General features: G+C 40.6%; 1 protein-coding gene across 7 annotated transcripts in view; it reads right to left on the bottom strand.

The window, feature by feature from the left end:
- ABLIM1 (actin binding LIM protein 1) overlaps window positions 1–20435 on the bottom strand; it is a 174656-nt gene that overhangs the window by 112351 nt on the left and 41870 nt on the right. For 3 of the 7 annotated variants that reach the window (XM_048947028.1, XM_048947027.1, XM_048947024.1), the window contains exon 1: window positions 17932–18063. The exons of 1 other annotated variant lie outside the window; for it this stretch is intronic. In XM_048947028.1, coding sequence (XP_048802985.1) covers window positions 17932–17971 — 40 coding nt within the window. In that variant the 5' untranslated portion in view covers window positions 17972–18063. Of the gene's footprint in view, window positions 1–17931; window positions 18065–20435 lie in introns of those variants that run through there. 3 more of the 7 variants (XM_048947029.1, XM_048947023.1, XM_048947030.1) reach the window with 2 other exon arrangements.

The raw sequence follows: 20435 nt of genomic DNA on the forward strand, positions 1-20435 counted from the left end.
AGAAGGTCACATAGCCATGTGCTGGGTGGGCTCAAGCACCAACATTCTTCACAACATTCATAAAAACCTCCAAAAAGTTTCCAAAATATACTTTGGCAAATTGTTCCTTCACTTCTCTGCATCTACAGGAAGTCAGGTTATGCAGTTATGCAAACTGGATCTTCCCTGCTGCAAACACAGCTAATCTCATTCCGTGCTTCCAGTACAACGCAGAACGTCTCTATTTGACAACCTCTTACACACCTGATGGTTGAGTAAATCCGTCACTTATCTCCACCCTTCTGGATTAAGTCAATCTAAATCTATTAATATTTCCTTAAAAGTCTTCTCACCCAAACTTGCTATTCTCACTGCCTTCTACTGGTTTTCTTCATGTTTATCGGCATCTTTCCTGAAATGTGATATCCAAAACCTCAGGCAGTACCCAGCAGAAGTCTCTTCAGTAACAAAGAACCATCTCCCCTGCTGTACACATATCCTGCTAATGCATCCCAGAATAAGAATAGATTTTTTGCAGCAGTTTTGTAAAACTGATTTCTATTTTTATTGTGAGAAGTATCATTATTTTCCAAATGCTTTCCTGGAATACTGTTAGTTATTTTCCATCTCTTATCTGTGCAAGTCCAACATTCCAGATTTGTATCCGTTGAAGTTCAGCTGCACAATTTCAAATCACATCACTGATTTATCAGGACCATTCTGCATTCAGATATTGTTCTGCAGGAGAATGACATAATGCTTATAGCCCTGGATTAGCACAGACTTTTAAGGCATACTCCATATTCAAGTCAACTTTATAAAGACAATATTAGAGGGATTGAGGCCAGGAGAGATCGCTCACTTGAAGCAATCTACGCCAAAAGCCATCAAGGAGCAGAGCCACCTTATCTGAAGCACACAAGAAGCCTGCACAGCATGTGCCAGCATCTAAAGAAAGAGTGCCAGCTGCTATGATGCCAACAGAACGTGGGCTTTTCTCTCTCACATCACCACTTGCCACACTCAACACTGCCTAGCTCTGGACACTTTACAGACTCATACAGCACCATTAAAACCCTATGGCCACAGGTCATATCAAATACATACGCTGCAGGGAGCTCCTAGGAACACCACTAGCAGGTAGGATAAAGATTAAAATATTAATTCATTTTTCAATTTGCACCTTCCTTCTATCCCTCCAGATAAAAACAGGGACTGGTAACAAAGAGACTTCAGGGAGATCTTGGTACTAAGCATGGAAAATGGCCATGTGGCTCAAAACAACCCCTGTTTCTCTGGGGACCAACAGCATCGGTGTTGTATTCCAGTTTTCTCATATAACACCCCAAGAAAATCCTACTGATGCAAGCAAGATGACGTGTTGGATCTTAGAGTGGATTCATTCAAATGCTTATGCTGCAGCTAGTATTTTATAATTGGACCTTCTATATTAGGTCTGTACAGCCAAATCCTCTCAAGAACACCATACCTCCTTGTGATTCCTCACTTAACCATGTGGATTCCTGTCCCTGCAAAGATACACACATTACACACAGACGCCTTCCACGAGCCCCCATTTCTCACAAGGTCTCTGTGCGTTATAAATGTTCCTGCAATGGTCTAATCTGAACCCTGGCTCACCACTTTTCTGCTTTCACATACTCTGAACTGCCCCATCTCCTCATTCTCTCAACTTCCTTCTGTCTTCTTTTACACTCAACTGATCCAACACAAGCAGCCACTCTCACAAGCACTGCTATAAATTAAGACTGTTATATAAGCAGTTACTAAACTCATGCAGGAGGTCGGTTAGATAATATGACACGTATCTCCTTTCCCTCAGGTGTATGCCACTGCTGAATCAAACAGAATTCAGGCTGGAGGAAAAGACAAAGGCTGTACATGGAGTCAAGTACAATGACAGAAGACAGCGTCTCAGACAAGAAGCAATATCACACATTCCAAGTCAACTTTCTCTTTGAAATTCCCCAGTTATTTTGCAACCAGCTTTCAACTTTGCTCATCTCAAATTGCAGATGTTTTTCCATGGTCTTCGTATGGCAGTCCTGCTTCCAGAGACTCCCAGCCACATGCTTAAGTAGGTCTCCTAGGTTAACACAGGTCTGGCTGCAGAAAACAACCATGCTGGCAGTTCCCTCTGGGAAGCAGCCCCTCTCCATCTCTCCCGGATTCAGGAGCAAAGGCTGCTCAGCAAATTTTGCTGGCCAAATGAAACCCAGGACTCCCATTTTGCATTTACCTTACAGTGATTTGAAATCTCTTTCGACTCTTAACTACTCCTAACTGTCTACATCACGCCGCTGCTGAACTTACATGATGCTCTAGCCTTCCTCTTATGAAATCACCAGCGTCATGCTGAGTGACGAGCATATCACAGCATATCACAGGTTAAATCCCTGAGACTCCAAAGACTCAATTCCTGAATACTAAACAGCTCTGCACTTGTGAGAAGATTCCTGACCTTCCAAAACCCTAAGAAACGGGCCTTTCCTGGTGGTTATAATTCTACTTTTTAGGAGCAAGCAAAATACTGGTTGAGTCCCAAATGACTTGGATGGGGTGACTTCTAATCGCTGTTTGTAAAGCCAAATACAGACAGCAAGCTGTCTGTCAGGAACATATATAAGCTGCTAAATCTTCTGGTACTTGAAGCACCCTAATCCTCAAGCAGTCACATGGCCTAAGAAATGGCCTCAGGCATTTTCTATCTTAAAGTCACAATACAGCTTTTACATCCAGGACCTTTTCAGTAAGCATTTCACTACTTCTGTTTTAAGCAGCTGATTGACTCCACTTACACTGCAACTTAAGCAAAGCTGAGGCAACAGATACCTTGCAACTTCTCAGCTATTCCACACCACTGGAAACCAGAACCATAACATCCATCCTATTGAAGAGTAGCACTCAAAGTGCAGGATGATGGCAAACCGCTAACAGAACCTGCCTCACTATCCTTCCGAAAGCTGATAGATTTGTGAAGAATTGCACAACTGTATATTTCTAGTGAGATTTACATCCCATACAAAATAGAAGAAAATTGCAGAAAAGGTGGCTACAAACACAGAGCATCTCTTCAGAGTCCCATGTGGGCTGACAGTCACTGCTCAGTCAATTTTCTATGTTAAATTCACAAAGCTTTACAAAAACTCCTCAAGTGTCTGTAGAAGTTTTCTCCAGAATGCCAGTGTGAAACACTGGAGGTGGCAAGGCTAAATGACACCTGCTTTTTCAGGTTCACAGATATATGACATTTATATATATGTCATATTTATATTTTTAAATTTACAAGGAATACGATGAACAGAGAAAGACCTTTAAGCTTCTCTTCCAATTCAGAAATTAGGCAGCTTTGATTGAAACTACTTGGCAATAGGTTCAAAACAAAAAGGAATAGAGTTTCATAAAACCCTTAGGAAAGGTCTGGAACACACCACCAAATGTTGCTGTGCTTTCAAAAGGTGCACTTCTAGCTTGAGTACTTCAGCAGATCAATGCCTCCTTCTTCCTCAGACGGTCACATAGAGATGAACCTGTATCCATTTTTTTTTTACTACTCAGAGTCAACTTCTATAAATTAATAAATAAATAAATAAATTCTTATTCTCTTCTGTTGGTAACTACAAATATTTCTGCACACTTGCTGTCACAAAGCATCTTGCTGCTACACAAAAGAAAGAAGCTAGCTGTAAAGCAATTAAATCTGCATACTGAACAAAAATCATGCTCTGATGTCAATCTTCACTTACCCAGATCCTCAGGACCACCAAATAACTGCTCACACAAGTAGTAGTCATCTGGATTCAAGTAGGGCAGCTGCTTCAGTAAGCTCTGCTTCGGAATGAGATACAGGACCTCTGCAATATCCCCATCCTCAATAATTGACATCCTTTTGACTGAATTTCTGTATTTCACTTTTTCCAGCACCAATTCTTTACTTTTACTTGATCCACACAGCTTCCCAAAGCTGTTTAGGATGGGGAAAAACGGCATTTCTATCGGGAAGAAGTTACGGAAGCAACCTGTAGTGCACAATCAGCCTTCTACTGCAGCACACTGTCCTTATCAATCCTTCTCTTTTCCTCTTATCCAGCAAAGGGGATTAAGGAAGATATATTTTTAGTGATTATCTTCAAGAGATTATGACAGTATGCTTGATCAGGTGACTGCCATCTAAAACTATTGTAATCAGTTGCTACTCATCCCTGGGAATGCAAATTCTGAAGCAAAACCATAAAGAGTATTTGACAATCAGATTAATATTCAGGACAAGAAAAAGAATTTATCTGAGGTACGTAAGAGGATTAGTTGAAAAACAAACAAACCAAAAAACTCTCGCTCTGATAAAAACCTTATTAGGAAGGAATCATCATCATAAGCTACAAATGCACATCTGTGCCTTTAATCTACCATGCCCCCATTTTGATGCCAGGACTTCACGTGTGCTACGGACAAAAGGTTACAGTAAAGGTAGAGCATGCTTGTCTCTGATGGAATGTATAAAGGCTGGCTGACTTCACTTCATAAGCAGATTTCCTTGGAGAAATCCTGCCCGCAGCTTTCACTGACTATTACACACAAAAGCACTTAAGCTTCCCCCTAACTACTCACGACTGGCTCACCAGCTCTTTTCCCTTCCACTTTCCTGTATAGCTGACAGGAGAAGCTCTGCAGACACTATGCCAACTCTTCCTGCTTCACTTACAAGAAGTAATTATCTTAATCCAATTCTAGTGGCTTGCTAATCTAATCATCTAATGAATATTTCTCCCTGGGTAAAGGCAGAGTTAATCATCAACTGGGCACTGGAAAGTCACAGGAAATTCCTAAGTAAAAGACAAAAGGGAATGAAAAAGTAAACCACATTCATCATGTGGAATAGGGAGTTACAGGTGGCCCCCAGACAAGTCCTTGCTCAGGGCCATCCTCAGATTCCTAATTCTGCTGCATTCCTTGAGACAACCGTCAGCCCAGGCTGCCAATTCCCCTTAAGAAACAGAAGTTGGGTACAGCTGCAAAATGGCTTGGTACAGTAATTGCACTGCTGCCTGGAAGGCTTTTGCTACATCTGAAGGTGAAAAAAACTCTTCTTCCCAGACCCAGATAGAGTTTAAGCACTATGTACTGATGGGAACAGGCTTTGAAGAGAAGACTGCTTTGTTTACTGTTTTAAAAAGAACAGACCACTTCACAAACTCAGCCTTTCATCACCTACTATCACATCGTTTCTCCTTTCCCGTGAGGTGACTTGCTTTTCATTATATAAGTACCAAGACTCTTCTGTTATATCAAGAAACCCAAAATCACAGTTCCCTTTGGAACACAGCCATTCCCCTGGCCTACATAACCAATACCAGCTGCAGTAGGACAAAGCCAGTGCACATCAACACACTGCACTCATCTTAATGGAGTGACGCCAAAGTACATTGCTAAAGCATATTTGGGGAGGAGCTGGCTCAACAAATGCAGCAGATAGAGATCCATCTGACAGGACCGTCCATCAGAACAGATCTCTGCAAACACTGTGTTTTCAAGTATTTCCCCTAAGAAATGAAGTTGTTTGGCTGTTCTTCAGTCTGTCCCAGACTTCTCAACTTATGGACCTGTACACCATAGCTGTTCAGTGGCACAGGCCGATCTCCCAAAGTAACAAGAGCTTCTGCTACTTCAGCTGAAGGCAGATCACCACTTTGTGCTTAAAGCAGGGGGCTGACTCACAGGAGAGCGCATGCGTGTCTCAGTGTAGCAAAGGAGTGCTGGCAAAGATGTCGACGGGCTACAGACATCTGACAGAAGCAATGCCAATTACCCAACCTCACCAACACTTCAAGGAAGACTTTGCCCTAGGTAGGTAGGTGAAGCAAGAGCACTGCCTGATGCAACTCTGCTGGCACCTGAATCCTCAGAAGGCTGGCAGGTGAGCTCTGCAGTAACTTCATCAACTCCAGCAACAGTTATGACAGTTTGTTTACCTAAAATGCAGCAGAAAAGCCTGTTCTTCATGGACTGCACAGACCTGAGTGACTGCCAGCTCTGCTCTAGCCATGTTGATTGCATTTCAGCAATGCATACCTAGACAGTCGTGCCCACTAATGCAAAACGTACCAAACCAGTATGATCTGTTGTGTGGTGCTCAGCAGAAGAAACTGCACTCCTTTCCCACAGTCATACCCCATGAAAGGCATATGAAGCCTCCAGTGGTGCTTTTAACCACGCATGGAGATATGTTTCTGTATGTTTACCCTCCTGGATAACACTGAACCACAACCTGGCCTCTCTCCAGCATAAAAACTCACAGGGTTATGGGGGGACCATGGGTATACTTCAGTTTAGGCAAGCATGTCACCATAGAAACATTCAGCATAATAATTATTGGAAATAAGGTCACCTTTCTCAGAGGCTGCTCTACTGATCTCCCCTTCCTGGCTGACTATTGCTGTCAGTGTCTGAGACAACCTCATGCATGAGGATTTGGCTTCGGCCGGAATCAAAAAGACAGTGGCAAGCTTCTACCACTTACGTTAAGACCCGAAGATTAAATGGAAGAGATTGATTTCTAATGCCCTTGCTGAAGGGAAAGAGAAGCATAAGGACGCAACTTAGTCCTCATGTTTCTTGCAACACATTCTCAGGAGCCCCTGGGTGCCCAACCCAGAAGTAGCACTGAGGAAATTTCCTCAGCATCTGCCAAATATTAAAATACTATTTTAAAATGACTGCCATGCCTCCTCTGAACGCTCAGTGCTGGGGCTCACAGAGCACAGCTACATATGCCATTACTTTTCAGACTGACATTTCTCAAGGGACTGGATATGAGACAGAAATTAGGCAAATTAGTTACTGTAAATATTTGATCTCATTACTAGTTTTATAAATATTTTAATTATAAATGCTTCCTTCCATCTCTAGACCATTTCCTGTTCAACCCTGCCTCCCTTTGCCAAAACAACAGGCTGCCCTGTGGCAAAAATACACAACTAGGATTAGACCACTCTACTAATGCTACTAGAACAGAGGTAACAGCAAACTTTGACTGCAATCAATAAGTAAATTGCATAACAAATAGCAAGCACCTGCTATAGAATTCTGCTGAATAGCAGCAAAATTTGGAGACTGAGGGCTAAAATAGCTGAAGAGAAGATAGCCCTCCCATCCGAGCAACAATCAGAGTTAAACCAGTCATTTGACTCAGTAGAAGACAGAAATGTGCAGTCTTTAATAGTTTTTGTCATCACAATTAAACTTCCTGCTGATAGATTTCAGTGTGATTTCATTCTTGTACCAAAAAACAAACAAAAATAAACCAGTCAATCATCCCAGTTCAGCAAAACCTACCTCCAAAGGAAAAAAATACATAAATAATAAAAACAGAAAACAAGGAAAAATAAAAAGAAATTTTCCTTTTTTTTTTTCCTCGTGCCACTTCAGAGGATAACACACTACTTACAGAGGGAGAAAACAGCAAGAGATAAACAGAAGACCGACTCTTCACACAAAAAGGAAACCAAAGCTTCTACTTCTTGCAAAAAGACGCCATGCATGCAGCTTGTTTTTCCACCTTTGGCACAAACAATTTACCTGCTGAAAACTGCAGGGTGACAGACACTCAGCTACTCACTATAAACTTGACAGAAGAGTTCCTTGGCATAATGCACACCCCAAAATCCACATGCACATCTTATTCAGTTTACCTAAGTGTCCAAAACAGGCAGTCATCTTCTGTGCGTACTGACACAAGCCATTCTCACCGTAGGGTTTCTCCCCAAGCACCTGTTCACTCATTGCTTAAGAAGGAGCTGCCTTTCTCTGCAGAACCAACCAACTACTGCTTGCGTGGGACTGATAAGGCTACAGAGCTTTCTCTTCCAGTTTATCTCCATTAATAATTCAGACACCATATAGAATTTGCTGAGCTCTGAGAACCGGCAGTGCAAAGCTATTTTGTGGCTTCTGAAGTAATCATGTTTTTGTCCTTAAAAAGGTATCTCAGGTTATTAGATTTCAATAGTTTACGGCTATTATTTTCAAAATGCAATAAAATCCATGCTCTTCCTGCATAATGTGAAATATTATTGGGATTGTGTTCAGGTCAGTGAGATATTTAAAATACCCATCCAGCTCAAACACAAAAATAGAATGACCACCATTACTGAAAGGTGATAACACCCTCCAGCAGCAGACAAGTCCACTGTTGGCAGAGCACTTTCTGTCCCTCATAAGTTACCGTGCACCCCCCACGGTGCTGGGGATGAAAAGCAATAAAAGAGCACACACATAAATACCACTTCCTATCACTTCCTAGCACAGAGCATTTCAGAAGAAATGAGGCACCACAGCCACAAACAACAGCGTATTTCACCAGCTCCCTCGTTGGAGCACAAAGCCAATCGAACCACACTGCTATCTTCACCTGCCTAACATGAGCAGGCAATGAGAAACCCAACAAGCAAATAACTACGTACATTGGTAAAAAACACACTGAGAACTCACTTCTTTCCACTGGAAAGCGTGGGGAAGTGGTTATACCTCAACAATAAAACAAATGGTCAAAAGATGGGAATAAAACAAATGAGAACTGACCCAGCAGTCCTCTGGGCCTACTGCAGTGGTAGAGCTCATGTCCTTCTCCCTCTTTTGCAAGTGTATCTGGATGTCAATTTAGTAACAGATCAAAAGCCTAGTCATTCGTGTTTAATATTACTTCAACTATTGCCATAACAAAGCATAAATATTCCTAAGAAACAACTCAGAGGTGTTGCTATTTTTCATAGCTACCAGCTATGAAGGATCCATATATGAATTTTACATCCATAGGTCTATAGTTCATTAGTTTCAACCAACAGGCTACACATGACTTAGGTAAGATCATCTATGACAAAATTAACACCAAAAACACACAGAATAGCTCTACAGTGGCAATAATAGAATAGAGAGGCTAACTGAAAAGGGCTAAAGTGAGATCAAAGGTAAAGTGATTGTGTTAGTTGATCAACCCAACTGAGCACTAGCCTTCCATATAGCCCTCTAATCGAGCTGCTAAGTCAAGATTTCCTCTTTGCTGTTATTATAACTGACATTTAATTAATAAATAAGCCAGTTCTACCCAAAACACCTGTTTGTGCAGTACCTGTTGTGCACATAATGCAGTGCTGAAGAACAACTATGAAATCTGCGAATGTCTATACCAATGTCTATACCAAAGGATGGAAGCAAGTCTGAATACTGAAGATGAGGAAGCTGTGCTTTCATCATCTTTCACTACATCAAACTTTAAGTTTTTGAAAGTCCATCTAAAGATCTCCAAGGTGGTGCAAAGCAAACTGGATTACTATGCAGAAACAGCAATATCTGCACACACAAGCTATTCTGTTAATCTCAATCAGAAATAAGAAAGCAAATATTATTTATTGATTTATTTTTGGTATTCATTGCAAAATACTGCTTTGTGTTCTGTATCTTCTGTACAATACACAAGCAAGACAAAAAAAATAAAAAAGAAAACACAGTTCTATCTCGGGCTTAACTAAGACCACATGGTGACCATTTCCTTTCCCAACTGATGACATTTGCAAAATCTTTCAGCTGGATTAAAGCATTGTGCTCAGCTTCCTGTTATCAACCATGTATGATAGCTTTCATGGCACATGAGCCTTAAATAACAAAAGACAAGCTTTGCAGTGCATTGTAAAGCTGGACAGACAGTGTAACCGGCTCTTGAGAAAGCTTTTCCCTTTGCTGTACATTCCAAAACTGAATCTGACTCACTTCCCTAAGCCCCAGCGACCCCCAGGTTTATCCTTCAGTGAAGCAATGCATGTTAAGATAACGCATACAAAAATATAAAAACAATGCTCTTGAGATTAAATCTAATCAAGCTCTTTCTTGGACAAGCCCACCATGTGCAATTATCAGCACTGAAACAGTATACAAAAAAAAGAAAAATCAATCATCAAATGAAATATTTACATGACATTAGGGGCAAAATATTGACAGTTAGCAAAGCACTGTCTATTAGCTTTGAAAGCCTTAAAAATCCCAAATAAAAGGTACACATCCACGGGAAATGAAAGAATGGTTCAAATCAATTTCATAACCACTCAGTTTCTATATTGGACAAGCCACCTTCACTAAGAATACTGCAAGTAAATTATTTGTTTTAAGAAATCATCTGTGAAACTGATGTACTCTGTTTTACTCTGCAATTCTGAATTCAAATTCAACCTGGTGTAGGGAACCTGCTTTGGCAGGGGGGTTGGACTCGATGATCTCTGGAGGTCCCTTCCAACCCCTACAATTCTGTGATTCTGAGTAAAGAAAAAATAACTTTCCTGTAGTTCATAAACTCACCAACTGAAACCCTTTAAAAACGCACTCAAAGGATCAAAAAGGATTGAATAGCAGAAAGTTGTCAATCTTCTGCAGAAAACTTGCATCTACTGACTTTCATTATAAAAACTGTTTCTCCTAACAGGCTGAAATATGCAGCAGAGGCGTGCAACTAAACCCTCAACCTGCGATACAGAAACAGGCAGTGTCTGGAGGCAGAACGCTGAGAGTTCATATATTCAAAACTGGAACTGGTCTGACAAAGGAAGCAAAGAGGCATTTTCCTCTGAGGCTCCAAGTGCACACTGTCCTGTCCACCACTCAGAAATGAAGTGCTATTTCGGTCACACTGCACCTGCAATACTGGTTTATTTCTTTTGTTGTTGACTAAAGACAATAGGTAAGGTGTTACATTAAGGTAAGTATTGGCCCCTGAAATCTGTCTGTAGCATTTAATGCCATCACAGCTATCTTCTTCCTCAAACAGTTATTCAAATTATTAATAATCAGTTTGACTGATAGGAAGAAAGTCAGACTGACAAGTTAGATGCCAGCCTGGAACATGAGAAGCACGCAGGCCCTGCTCTCCCACAGCCCTCCTGCTCATCCTTATGCCCGACCCACAGCCTGCCACCACTGCTCCCTGCGTTGCTCCCTGTGTTGCTCCCTGTCCCTACAGGCACCTGCAGCAGTGGGTACGGTAAAGATTGCAGCATTCAGACAGTGGAAATTACACAAGTAGCACAGATAATAAAAATGTTAGGAAGTATCTGGACAGCATTAAAAAAGGAGGTCACACAAAGCATAGCTGAGTGCTCATAGCTGAGTGCTTTCCTTGAACTTAATTAGCTTCCAATTTAATTACTACATTTCTTAATGATTTTTCAATAGATTGCAGCCATTATTTAACACCAGAAGCGCTCATTTCCCTGGAGAATTCTCTTACCAGATAAGGCAAACATAATATTTCTGTACATTTTCTCTGATCTGAGAATTCCATTTTTAGTTAAGTCATTCTGCTCAAAACGAGCAAAGTCACTGGTACTGTGCTTGCTGGGACTGGAAGAGAGCAGACAATTGGATTAAGACAAAAGGCACAATTTAACCAAGGCTATTTGCCTTTCTTTATCAATTCAAATGTTTATTTCAACTAGTCATGGAAAAAAAAATCTCCATCTTTGACTGTTTTCAGACATAAAACATCAGCGTGTGCATTAATGTATCAGCCTATTGCATTTTTGTAAGATAAGGCGGCTCAGCATCTTATTTTCTGGCAGAACAATTAAAGACAATTTTATTGATCCATAACATCAAGAACACTGCAACGTACATTCTTACAGCAGAAGTTATCCTTTTTACATAGAGGTAGAAAAACAACAGCTGTAATTGCTGACAACTGACATCATTTTGCAGGCAGGATGTGGCCAGAGCCATATGAAATACAAATATTAAAACTGCGGCACCCCTAAGACTCTGTAAATTGAGCAAGTGACTCAGCAGCACTATTCAAGCACTCACGTACCTCCAGCCTTATAAATAATCCCCTGACTTTCCTGCGGCCATGCAGTATGCTTGAAGTTCAAGAGACGCTGCCTAAACCACTCTAGGGAATAATTAACAGAGAGGATCCAGGCAGAAGCTGGCATGCCTTCAGATTTTCAGTAGGAAGCTACTTGTTTTGTGTTGGGTTTTTTTCTGTTGGTTTTTTTTTTTTTTTAGACCTCAATAGTGTTTAGGTATTTTTATTCAGGCTGATTTCTGAGATGCAAATAAGTGCAGTGGGAAAAAAAAAAAAAAAATCAAAATATTTAATTATTTTCTGATTATTTGTGGTCATTGCTATGCAATGCTTCAGCCTGTAAAAAACCACTTAAAAGAAACAATGAAAATAAATTAAAGATTTGAAACTTCACTGTATTAGCTAAAGGTCCCAAGAGTTAGAAATGGTTCATTGACATAGCACAGCATTGTATTTTATATTCATTTTGCTTTTTCAGACAATAAGAAATCAATTGAGGGAAGGGATTGAAGACAAACATAACTCCTTTAACCAGACTCTTTCCTTTACCTTATTTGCACTTTGACATTTTTCTTCCAGCTGAGAAGAGAAACTCTGTAATGCTCTCTCCACAATGCAGATTTCATAGTAACTGACAGAGAAATAGGTTGGGAAGGAAAGAGATCAAAGCTGTAACCCTGGCCTTCTTTCAATCCTTGTATTTGTTTCCTGTATCTGTTTGAAGTGTGATGTGCCATAGGCATGACATCAAAGAAACCAGCACTCTTCACGTCATGTTCTAAAATAAACTGGGTATCATTATACTCTCTCTTCTTACTAGTCATGTGGTTACAGAAATATGCACTTATTCAAACATTGAACACAGAACCTGAATTAGGAAAAAAAAACAGAAAAAAATAGAAAAATAGAAGAAAAAAAAATCACCACAGAACTTCCTGAACATCTTTGCTGGAAATTTCCCATTCTCTCCAAGCCACAGACCTCCTACTGCAGGTACAGAGCCAGCACATCATCACAAACAGCTTTAAGCACGAGGGGATGCTCCTAAGGTAATGCCTCCTATGTTATGATGTTGGTCCATGACATCAGAGGCAGATGTTGATGGTATGGCAGCAGAGGTTGAACCTTCCCACCAATATCCTGTTACATTTCGTTGCCTTGTGACAGACGGCAGCAGAGGGGCAGCCTGGCAGAATGATGTCTGACACTGAAGTGTACATGAAGCAAAGGTGTGACACTCAGTTCCTCCATGTGGAAAAAATGGCACCCACTGACAGCCACTGATGCTTGCTCATGGATACCAAACAGCGGATGTGAGCACACTGAGGTGGTGGATGGTGCGTTTCAGCAGTGGTGACAGTGACAGTGGGTCACCTCCACTGGTGCAGATTTTAACGAGCATGGCACACAGGCTCTTGTTCATCACTGGTAGACATGCATAGATACTGGTAAACATGCATAGGTGACTGTGTTGACAAACAGTAAAATAGTGTTTGGTAGCTGAGAATTTGCTCTATCAAACAATGTGATTGTGCTTTCTGCAGCTGCTGTAGTTGCCATGCAAATAAATAGGAGGCATTACTTTCAGAGCAACATATGTATTTCTGTTGCTGCATGTAACTCCCAGGGTTTCCAACACCACAGCCCCATTTGGAGTGCAGCACAACTCTAAACAGACAACTTCTGCAGTCATACTGCCCTCCCCTAGCTCCAGCAAAGCACTGAATGGGATTCATTCCCTCTTCCTGCTACAAAGGTTAATTTAGTTAACTAACAGGAGCTGCTGCAAAGTTTTTGTCTGTGTCTATCAAAAATAAAACTAAGAATAGAGGTTCAATATAACAACGTGTGGCACTGCTCGGGGATGCCAGAAATGACATCAGATCAGTTCATCCGCTGCCAACACTCCTATTAAAAGCAGCTTTAAACATGCTGTGTTGACTAATCTTTGCTTTGTAATTAAATAAATCCTACAGCACCACTGAACCCTTCCTCTTATGGTCAGCACTATCTTCTGGTTAACAAATCAGCTGTGCACACACAAGTGATCAAGCCGTGTCGAAAATGCATAAACTGCCAGGTAAGCACAGTGAGGCCCCATCAGCTGCTGCCTTCTCACATGGGCTCACAGCAGCCACCAGGCCTGGGCACTTCTGAAAGTACGCAGGGAAAAGAGCTGGAATTTAGTTCAACTTATTCATGACATGAAATAATGTGTAACATAAAACATAACTATTTGTACTTGGCAAACTGAGGTTTTGGTTCTCCCGGGTATCTGACGGGCTCCCTTGGTCTACTTTCTTTATTTTTGTAATCAAGACAGTTAAGAGGAATCTTTGCTGAAATTACATTCGTAACCTGGCACCAGCAGAAAAAGCAACAGTCCCAGAAACATACTAAACTGTCAGGACATTAAAATGGAGAAATGCGCCCCTGACTTGAAGATAGATACAGCCTGTTTGATCTCTGCAATGCTGTTCAGCACAGCACAGCATTTCCCTGACACGTACAACACTGTGCAGCCATGCCTACCAACCTCTGGGAGAGCTATTCAAAGATAGGACTAAATCAAGAGCCTTGATCCCACAATGGAAGCGCAGGGCATTGGACATCTAGCAAGCTTAACATTTTGAAATAAAAGACAGGAAACAAAGTCTTACGATATTGAGAAAACTGTACTAGTAGTATTACAAACTACAGGAAAGGTGAATGAGTTAACTGGAACAGCTACAAAGAATCTAAAGACCACAATGCTGATTGTCTGATTAATATGTACCATATTATATTTGCAACAATGATTTAGAGCAGCATTTCTATAGCAGTAAGTTCTTGATCTTATCCTGCCACTGCTTGACTGTGTGCCATCTACTGAGGTTTGCTGTTTGCTTTTTTTGGCAGTTAAGGTCATATAAGTCTTAGGCCACTAAAAAAAAAACAACATAAAACAGTTGTTCCAGCAAGTTAACTCTCATCAAAAGGGTTTATCAAAAAACAAACAAACAAAACCAAACAAACAGAAAAAAAACCCAACCCTATAACTAAAACTCAATTTAAAGTCAAGATGCCCCTTGTCATCTTCGAGAGACAATCTACTGCTGCATTCTTGCTCATCACAGATTCTCTGTACTTCCTAGTGTGTACAGTACAGTAGACATGGCACCTAGTCAGTTACCCCACAAAGGGAGATCCAATCCTTCAGTTCATGTAGAGTGCAACCAGCTATTACTAGCACATATCAGAGTTTTCTGTTTGTTTTGGTGTGGGTTTTGTGCTTTTAGTTTTTGCAGACACTCCCTTAGTTTAGCACATAGCTTAGTTTATTTGTGTTGATATTAACAACATTACTACTGTGGTACTGGTTTAATAGACAGCTTTTTCACTGACATGCATAAGTGACAGAAGATCCCTTTCCCCTGTATAAACTTTTCAAATTCAGCTTCATCACTCCTGGTATTTACACTCTGCATCTTGCTCTGGTATGATATGGGAATAGTTCTGTAACTGAGAAAAGAAGAAAATAACAAGAACATCTACTAAAGAAAGTAAGCATGTCAGCCAACCTGTCAGGCTGCGCTAATGAAAACTGATTGATCAAACACTTCAAGCAGCACTGAGCAATATTTTCAGATGAATCAGTTAAAAGAGTGCTGACCAGCACAAGATTTTGCAGTAGAGAACCTTATGTTATAAACATATGTTGTGCATATTTTCCAACTGAAACTAGCTGGCAGCTTTCAGTTATTTCATTTTTGTCTATAATAAACTAGAAGATAATAACAAACTAGAAGATAACCTATTGTTTTGGAGTGGTTTTCTCTTATTGATTTCTCCCACACACACACTTAGCCTTCCCAAAGAATCCAAACCTTTTCAGTTAATCCCAGGATTAATCAAAATCTTAGATTCAATTAATTAATTAATTATCCAATATGAAGTAGTTAATAAATAAGTAAATAAATCAGTTCTCCAGCTGCTTATTGGATTATGATCAGAGCGATGTCAGGCCTTCCAACTCAAAATAGACACCTGGCAATGAACCAGTGGATCGCTGTTGTAGAATGTGAAAGCCAGCAAAAAAGAAAAAAGAAAAAAAAAAAAACACAAAAAAACCCCAACAACAATAAAGCAAAACAAAACAAGATGTCTTCAATTGAATGACAAACATGTATCTCAGAAAGCTTCTCTCTCTGTGTAAGATTTGCAGTAGGCTAGACTCTCAACTTCCTCCTACTGCTAGGGAACAGAAAGCACCAATACTTAAAGCAGCAGGGAGAAATCATCCATCCATCTTCCCTCCTGTGCATTGTCAGTGTGGTTGTCAGGGCTTTATCTGCTAGGACCTCAACAGGGAGAAGAGATTTCTGAATTTACACAAGACGTCCATGCTAGCCAAAGCAGGCAGAGATATGAGTAAGACTTGCCCCGTTCTCCATGGATCTGCTCAGGAAGTGGACAATGATACACTCAGCCTAACCTCACTAGAACCAATCCCCACTGGGCTTGGACAGATGCTCATTTCATCAGTATGCTCACGTAATGACATGGCACTTTTCCACATCACAGCAACACAGAAATAGCTAATTTTAAACAAACGCTATCAATTTGCACTTCTGTGGGGATTCATTCTTGTAATCAATCTGAAATAGAATTCAGAAATAAAATTGTGTAGAAATAATGAGGAAAAAGCAATTTTGCACACCTAATTCAGTAAACATTGAGAGACAAAAGAAATAGAACTGTTACATCTAACTCAACATTAGGTTAAGTGTTTGGCCTACAAAGACTAATTAGCAACGGAAAACATTTCCTTTTGTTGTTAGAAACAGTTGTTATAAACAGGTAGAGAGTTTGGACATCTTTTATTTTGTAATTTATTTTATTTTATTTTTTTTAAGTCTGCAGTTTTCAGAGCTCTGTGAGATGTTATTTTAAAGAAATGAGTATTGGATTAGACAACATAAAGAAAAAAATTAGACTTTTACTTCTTCCAGCTTTTATCTCTGAAGTCAATTGGGGTCCTGGGAGGTTTGTGAGTCTTTCCAAGCATAACAGAGCAAGCAACTACCCACACTCAAGTTACTAAGAAAGTTAAATATATCTTTTTATAACGATGCCTCTTCCATCACCTTTTTCTAAGACTGGTATGAAAACAGAGAAATGACTACGAAATGAATTAAGATTTGCAGCCTCTTGGATGCAGAGAATTCACTTTTTTATCTCTTGGTTGCAAATTACCACCAAAAGTGCATTCAATGTCCTTTTGGTGTTTAGAAGCAAAATACTTTATCTCCTTGCTCCCTGCAAGCTGCTGCATGCCAGCAGTCTGAGCTGCTCCATCCTACCTGCAGCACCTTTTAACAAGGAAACAGCTTACCAGCAACAGCTGCTCAACATCCTGCTGCCTGCCCTCTGCAAAAGCAAATAGGAGTGACAGACAGTTGCAGGAAAGCCAAAAAGTCTCATAGGTGTTCTTAGTAAGTCACGGATTGTACAGCAATGTTTCCTCAGGATAAATTCCAAAGCAAGCTGCCCTCAATAGCACAGATCAAGTTATCAGCTTTTCACTCAAAGCATTAATTAACAATACGTTGAACTTTTATGCCACCTTCCACTACAAAAGAGCATTAAAACCTCCTTATACAAAACCTACTTCACTGCAATAACCTGCTGTCATCACCTTTACCTAGAAGGAAGAAAAACTGCAAAACAGAAGCGAAGAGCTTCCCACAAGCACACACGTGGGGTCAGAGCTCACCAAGTCTGTTTCATTCCACCAGGTTCCACTCTTCACACTGAAAAATCCACTCCAGAGGAGAAGCACATGGACACATGCACACATTGTTCAGCCACGTAACAAAGTCCACCATTCATAAAATACACCAGACTGGGAGGCGTTTAACTGCTCAACCAGTAAAGAAAAAGAACAAAATTACCAAGAAACATGCAAATTTCAGTCCAACAGAACTGTTTTCCTACTAAAAGCCAACAACCAATGTGCTGTCAGTGCATGTAATTACATATGCAATTACATAAACCCATGTAATTTATCAGTAGAGATTTACATAGCAGAGCTATAGCCCAGAACAAACCTTTGCCATTTGCGGAGTTCTGATGAATTTCTAGTTCCATTTGTGTTCTCAAGCAGTAACGTTTCTGGAGCTCAGAAGCTACACCTTCCACCGTGCAGATATAAAGCCAGAGAAACAGCAGAGATCCTTCAGAGATGGCTCACTTTATGGCTTCACTCCTAATATTTCCTGGGTTGAGCAGCACTAAAGGGAGCGGCCCTAGCAAAATAGGTGTGTCCATGTTCCCAAACAGTTTAAAGGAAGAGTGAGTATTTTCCTCTAGATGTTCAATTCATCATCAAGACCACAGTATGTTGTCCTTCAAATAGTGGAATGTTTCAATGTATGAACCATCTCAAAGCAGCTGATGTTACGGACAGCTTGCTTTTTCATGCATGCAAAGGGATCCTAGATTGCCACAAAGGCAAACTGCAAGCAGCCTTAATTTTACCCTACGACTGTTTCGCTTCTATTTTACTCTGTGCCTCATCTTCACTCCACTGTTCTTCCTTTTTGAATATACTGCACCTAAATAGAACAGTCAGACGGGGATCAAAGAGACACTGTTTTAACACTTTCCATAAACACAGCAATCCTAGCCAAAGTCCCATGCATCTTCCCCAGGTTCCCACAATGTCCCACCCGGACATAGGTAATTAGGCTGACTGCAAGTGTAAACTTCCAGGCATTTCCTTCCATGCAGCTGCACAGAGTGTTCCATAAGCAGCAGAATTAATACATCTTTTTTTCCTGACAAATTTGTGTCCAAGATCGTCAACATCCATCAGGCCTGCCTTACCTGCATGTAACATCCTCCTCAGAACACCACTGCCAGAAATACTTTCAGTTCCTTTCCATTTGACAGCTGTCCAAGTTCCTCTGTGTGTCTTCTAGCTTGTCTATCAAAGCTTAAAGCTGTCTTTCTTAACTGCTTCCATACCTTCAGTTTCCACCTATACCACCTAACCATGCATTCTCTTTTTTCCTCTGCTAACACACTGGTTAGCATCTTTGAGTTTTATTCCCTGAAATGAAGTGAGGGGGAAGGACAGAGCAGCTGTAACCCATTGGAAGCAAGCAGGCAAACACAAGGTGCAGCAGCCGAAAACTTTCAACCCAAAGCCCCCTCCAGAATACACTTGTTGTACTCTGTACATTATTATGGGCTGAGAAATGGTGCTGAAAAAGAATCCCATCTTTTGCCCTAAGGTCTTACTTTAAATGACCAAAAAATAAATTGAAAAAAAAGGCAAAGCCCCCACATTTTTCTCTTCTAAGCATGTATGAAACGATGTCAGAAATATACAAAACGTTCTGGTTTCCTGGGTGAAAGCTACTACATCCAAATTTTGGCCAACCACTTTAAATTCTCTGCTTTGATCATTAAATCCTGAATTTCCTGAACTCCTGACTTCATTTTCTCCACGCTGAACTGTCATCTTCTCAACCAGAGTATTAAAACCACACACTCATACAGACGCACAGACAGATGTAAACACTGACATGGAATCTGGTCTCTGTCTTCCTTTATTCTCAGTCTGGCATCCTCTGGCCTTACACATTTATTTGCTGCCAAATTAAAAATAGTGCAGGACAAGGAGTACGCTGCATTTGGACTTCAGTGTGCCTGACAGAAAATGATTAGCTCACAGAAATACTGCTTTCTCTCCAGCCACCCTCACCTTTCTTTTTAATAATCAAAGCACTCCATATTTTAATTATCATTACTATCACTTTGATGTGGTAGGCAGACACAATTACTTTGTCTTTTCTACAGACAAAAGAGAAATGAAAGCACAGAAAGCGTTGACCTTCAGCACACACTTATGGCTACTCTGCTCCTAGACTCAACTTACTGCGTCCCTGTCTCCAGAACAGTTCTGTTCTCTATGAGTCTATGGGAAACAAGTTCTTCTGCCCTCTTCAAGAGGCAAATTCCTGGGCTACACCACTGCAGCTTACACAGCTAACCACAACTGTATCATTCTGGCTTCGGTAAAGAGATGAAAGAAGGAAGTTGAGAATGATTCAATATACATCTACATATTGTGCAAGTCATCATACTCATACTAGTTGTGTATTATTAGTAGCTATAGCATTAGATGCTATATTTGAGCCATTAAGTTTTCTGTATAGCTATGCACATACATACATATCTCCTCTGTAATATAAGTTGATTACGTGTCAATGTATGTTACATTTAGGGATAACTTAGTACCCATGTGTGAAGAGATTGGTTCTCACACACTGTGTTCTCTTATGCTGGAGGTCCAACCTCCAAAAACTCTGGAGCCTACTGCCATAAACACTCTCACCAAGTGACAAGACTCTGAACTACTGCAGTCTGTCACTCTCAGCAAAGAGGCAGTTTTTGTTTGCTATTAAAGCTCAGGAGAGACTTGCTGACTATTAGCTCTCCAGCAATTTCACTGGATTTAGCGTACTCCATCCTACACAGTTCTCAGGCTTGTTGTAATTCCTGCAAATTGACTGAGCATAATCAATCCCTGTGCTGCAAGGGCCAT

This window comes from Lagopus muta, chromosome 5 (genome assembly GCF_023343835.1).
Source record: "Lagopus muta isolate bLagMut1 chromosome 5, bLagMut1 primary, whole genome shotgun sequence".
Taxonomy (NCBI): Eukaryota; Metazoa; Chordata; class Aves; order Galliformes; family Phasianidae; genus Lagopus; species Lagopus muta.